The 5,389-nt window shown below is 47.9% G+C and overlaps 1 protein-coding gene across 1 annotated transcript; it reads right to left on the bottom strand.

The window, feature by feature from the left end:
• Positions 1-2,467: 2,467 nt before the first annotated feature.
• On the bottom strand, positions 2,468-4,090 carry LOC114173561 (uncharacterized). Its single transcript, XM_028058042.2, has one exon. The coding sequence runs from the start codon at positions 4,088-4,090 to the stop codon at positions 2,468-2,470; it is 1,623 nt and encodes a 540-aa protein (XP_027913843.2).
• Between the last annotated feature and the right edge of the window lie 1,299 nt (positions 4,091-5,389).

Here is a 5,389-nt window from a genome sequence, read left to right as displayed (position 1 = left end):
ACTTTCACGGTCCTGATTTCCTTCCCTCTGAGCTGTTTTGTTTGAGAATACAAGATTCTCACTAGTATGGCTCCAATGGTTAAGTCTTCTCGTATCTGCACATCGTCGTCCTCCAGAACATGTGTAGGATCGGCTATGTATTTTCTCAACTATGACACATGGAAAACATTATGCAAGTTTCCCAAGTGTGGTGGCAATGCTATCTTATACGCTGCAAGACCAATCCTCCTCATGATCTGATATGGTCCAATGAATCGAGGTGTCAGCTTCCTCGATTTAAGTGCTCTGCCAATACCTGCAGTAGGGGTCACTCTGAGAAATACGTGGTACCCTGCCTCAAACTCAAGCGGCCTCCTCCTCTTGTCTGCGTAAGACTTCTGCCTGCTCTGAGTCACGCGCATCCGATCCTGAATCACCCTCACCTTCTCGGTGGTCTGCTGTAAGAACTCTGGCCCAAGAACCACTGCCTCGCCATCCTGCTGCCAACACAATGGCGTCCTACATCTCCTACCATACAAGGCCTCGTAGGGAGCCATTCCAATACTGGTATGATAACTTTTATTATACGTGAATTCTACCAACGGCAACACATCACTCCATGTACCCAGATGGTCTAAAACACAGGTTCTCAACAGGTCCTCCAACGACTGTATAGTCCGCTCAGACTGTCCATCTGTTTGAGGATGATAGGCAGAGCTCATCCTGAGCTGAGTACCCAAAGCGTTCTGCAACGACTGCTAGAACCTCGATGTGAACCTCGGGTCTCTGTCTGACACAATACTCGTCGGTACCCCATGTAATCTAACAATCTCTCGCACATACAAATCCGCCAGCCTATCCATATTCATTTTTTGATTAATCGGCAGAAAATGAGCACACTTCGTCAACCTGTCTACTATCACCCAGATTGAGTCATGCCCTCTCACTGATCTTGGCAGGTGAGTGATGAAATCCATGGAAATGATGTCCCATTTCCATTGTGGAATGTCCAGAGGTTCTAACATACCACCCAGTCGCTGATGTTCTATCTTCGCTTTCTAACATACCAAGCAAGAAGCGACATAATCAGCCACATCCGTCTTCATACCCGTCCACCAGAAAAAAGCTTTCAAATCCTTGTACATCTTAGTCATACTCGGGTGTATGCTAAAACGGCTCTTATGCCCCTCATCTAGGAGCATCTTCCTCAGAACCCTGCTGCTAGGAACACACACTCTCTCCCTGAACCGTAGAATCCCCTCTCTGCCCATCCGAAAATCCTTCCTCTTCTTAGTGCCCAACTCACCAATTATCAACTACAGCTCCTGATCCTTACCCTGTTCCACACGGAGCTCATCTAGGAACTCATTGGTGATCCTCAACATACTACATCGTATCTGTCCAGGCCCCATATCCAACCCCAGATTCATATCCCTTAACTGTTCTATCAGCTCCAACTCTCTAATCATCATAGCTGATACATGAATTCTCTTCCTACTCAAGGCATCCGCTAACGTCGTAGTCCTTTTAAATACTCTATCCAATGCCTCTGTCTCATATTCAGCTCTTTCTGATCAAACAAGTATTTCAAACTTTTATGATCGCTGAAGACCTGGAACTGCGCTCCATACAGGTAATGCCTCCATGTCTTGAGAGCAAACACGACTGTCGCTAACTTCAAGTCGTGTGTCGGGTAATTCTTCTCATGCACCTTCAACTGTCTCGATGCATAAGCTACAAGCCATTTATCCTGCATCAGCACACAGCCTAACCCATCTGTCCACGAGAAAGGTTGGTCCTTTCTCGTAAGCTGTGTAAGAGGACTCACCATCTTGGAGAAACCCTCCACAAATCGTCGATAATACCCTGCCAAACCCAGGAAACTCCGCACCTCTGAAACTGTTTGGGGCCTCTCCCACTTCACCACCGTCTCTATCTTTGCCGGATCAACGGCTATTCCTTGGGTTGAGATCACATGGCCTAGGAATTGTACCTCTTCCAACCAGAATTCACATTTCGACAATTTCCCATACAATTGGTGCTCTCTGAGAATCCCCAACCCTACTCTCAGATGCTCTGCGTGTTCTTCCCTGCTCTCAGAGTAGATCAGAATGTCATCGATAAACACTACTACAAACTGATCTAGGTATGGCCTGAAAATCCTATTCATGTAATCCATGAATATAGCCGGCGCATTGGTCACCCCAAATGGCATCACTACATACTCGTAGTGACCATACCGTGATCGAAAAGCAGTCTTCTGGACATCCTCCATCCTGACAAGGATCTGATGATATCCAGATCTCACGTCTATTTTTGAGAACACCGCAGCTCCCCTCAACTGATCCAACAAATCATCAATCCTCGGCAACGGGTACATATTCTTTATCGTTAGCTTATTCAGCTGTCGGTAATCAACGCACAACCGAGAGCTACCATCCTTCTTTTTCACTAACAGAACCGGTGCTCCCCACGGTGATGCACTCGGTCAGATGAACTTCTTCTCAAGCAGATCCTCAATCTGTTTCTTTAACTCGGCTAACTCAGCAGGCGCCATTCTGTACGGTGCCATAGACACCAGCCCAACGCCAGGGATGAGATTAATGGAGAAATCTACATCCCTGTTAGGCGGTAGCTTTGGAATCTCATCCGGAAATACGTCTGCGTATTCATCCACTACCGGAATCCTGCGGATCTTCTCGGTCGTGCTCATCTTCTCCGCCTGAGACACAATCATGTAACATGTAGCTCCAACCTCAATCTCCCTCATCGCCTGATTAGACGAGATAAGTTCTAACCCCACCGTATCAGGAAACACTAACTTGCGCTGCCCGCAATCAATGACGACATGGTTACTTGACAACCAGTCCATGCCCAGAATCACATCTAGACCCTCCATCGGCAAACAAATGAGATTCAGCATGAACCTACGGCCTGCCACCTCCATAAGGCACCCCACACACACAGAAGTGGTGGATACCTCTCCAGACGTTGGCGTCGCTACTAAAAGCTCGCACCCCAGCTCTCGCATCGTGAGCCTGAGCCTCCTCACACATTCATTAGACACAAACGAATGAGTGGCTCCCGAGTCGAACAACACCACCACCTCGTGGTCACACAACAGACACAGAAACTGTAAAAGGTTACCTGACTGTTTCGCCTCCGTGGTCGTCAAGGCGAACACACGCCCCGGTGCTCTGGGTCGATCTCTTACTGGCCTCTTAGATGGCGCACCACCAGCTGGTCTCTTGTTAGGACACTGACGTGCAAAGTACCTTGTCTGCTGACATACGTAGCACTTGCCAGTGCCACTGCCTCCACCTGTAGTGCTGGCAGGTCTTGTACAATCCCTCCTCAAGTGCTCCCCGCCACAGTTATAACAATGTAGCCTCCCCCAGGTAGTCGGTGGTCTGCTATAAGGTTTCTTCTGTGATCTGACATCTGGGGTAGTTCTCTGCTGTTTCCCTCCCCTACTCGACCCAGTCTCCAACTGCTCCACAGTCTTAGCCTGCTCGACCAAAATTGGAAACTCTCTAATCCGAAGCGGCACAATGAAACGGCGTAACTCATGTTTTAGTCCGCCCTCGAACTTCCTACACCTCCACTCCTCAGTGACTACTGGAGTGTAGAAACGCGCCAGATATTCGAACCTCTCAATGTATGCCGCCACAGTCATGGTAGTAAGGAATTCTGTCTCCCGCTCGTGCCTCACACTGTCGGGAAAGTACTTCTCCAGGAGCCTGGTCATGAAGATAGTCCATGTCACCTGCTCCTCACGGGTCTGCATCAACTGCTGCATCCCCAGCCACCGGTACTCTGCGTCTGCCACCAGGAGAAATGTGACAAACAACAGCCTCTGCTCATCCGTGCACCCCAACACTCTACAGATCTTCTCACATTCCCGCATCCAGGCATCTGCCTCATCAGGAGTGGCCTTGCCCGAGAACTTGGTCGGCGGGTGTTTCATGAAATCCTCCATAGATACTGGCTGGGTAGGTGCCACTACAGCTCTGGATGGCGCCGCTATGGGCTGCATCGCGTCCACCATACGATGGATCGCCTGAGCTATGTCATCAGCTCCAACGGTGTTCCTCCTCCTCCTGTTAGCCATAGCTAGTGCGCGCCACATATTATAGCTGTACACACACAACCCATATTAGGATTTCATATCCAGAAATAAACTAATAACACAGACAATTAGTTACGTAAACGTAACACGGTATGCTCACTCCCCATAGACCCCAAAAATCATTTTGAAAACCATTGCTCTGATACCAAATGTAACATCCCGTCAGGATATTACGGATTTATAAACAAAAAAATGGAATAAATAAAGCAGCGCGTTTAATGATACCTCATTTTCCCAAAACGCGGGAAAATTTAAAACTTTATTAAATGAGCGGATAAAGTTTATAACGTCCATTACAAAACCAAAACCACAATATTATCAGTCACCCATCAGGGTTTACAAATGTTTTCAAAAAAAACAAATAGATAAACATAAGAGTTCCCCAAGTCAATCCCCTCTCCGCAACTAAGCTGCATCAGAGCCACCTGCATCACCAACATCTACTCCCGTGTACCGCGTACACGATCCTCGCCACACACACGCAGATAGGGTGAGCTTAGCAGATAAATCACATATATACAATGCTATAAACATATATATATATATATATATATATATATATATATATATACAACACTTAACTTAACTTTCCACATTGCCCTATATTTTTATTCCTGCAATCCGACCCACAATCAGTTTATTCGTGTTCTACATCGTCTAAGGATTACTTTCAAGGTGACTTGCTGTTATACCTATCGGCCACAACCGATAGAGCACGTGCAGGAAAACATGCTACGGTCTATACACCGCAACGCCAGGTAGAGTTCCCATATACGAACATAGTCCGTATCGTCCCATGACTACCAAACTCGTCAGCCAACAACTAAGGAGGGCAATCTATCTGGACCCATCCGTACAGGCCACAACCAGCACACTCACACCGGCAACACTCGCCAACCCGAGTCACAACTCAAGGGTTCCTCGTGTTCATCCGCCATCCCGAGCCACAACTCAAGATATGTTATTCTGAGCCACAACTCAAGGAATACCACGTGCTTAACCCCTATCCCGAGGCACAACTCAAGGACTACGTTCTGAGCCATAACTCAAGGAACTCCAGCAACCCCACCTTTAAAGCACCACTAGGCGCCACGTAGATCACAAATACACAATCAAAGTTCAAAGCTGCAGCAGTGCTAATCGCCTGGCGGGAGACACGTGCCGCCAGGTGCTGCCAGCTTCTAGACCGCCTGGCGGGTGTCGTGTACCGCCAGGCGCACAACGCCTTTAAATTTCTCTCGCAACAGCGACCGCCTGGCAGGACTGCCTCAAAACCCTTCT

Source organism: Vigna unguiculata, chromosome 2, assembly GCF_037176805.1.
Source record: "Vigna unguiculata cultivar grain cowpea cultivar isolate G323 ecotype 2 chromosome 2, ASM3717680v1, whole genome shotgun sequence".
NCBI lineage: Eukaryota > Viridiplantae > Streptophyta > Magnoliopsida > Fabales > Fabaceae > Vigna > Vigna unguiculata.
This window is presented reverse-complemented; position numbering and strand designations above follow the sequence as displayed.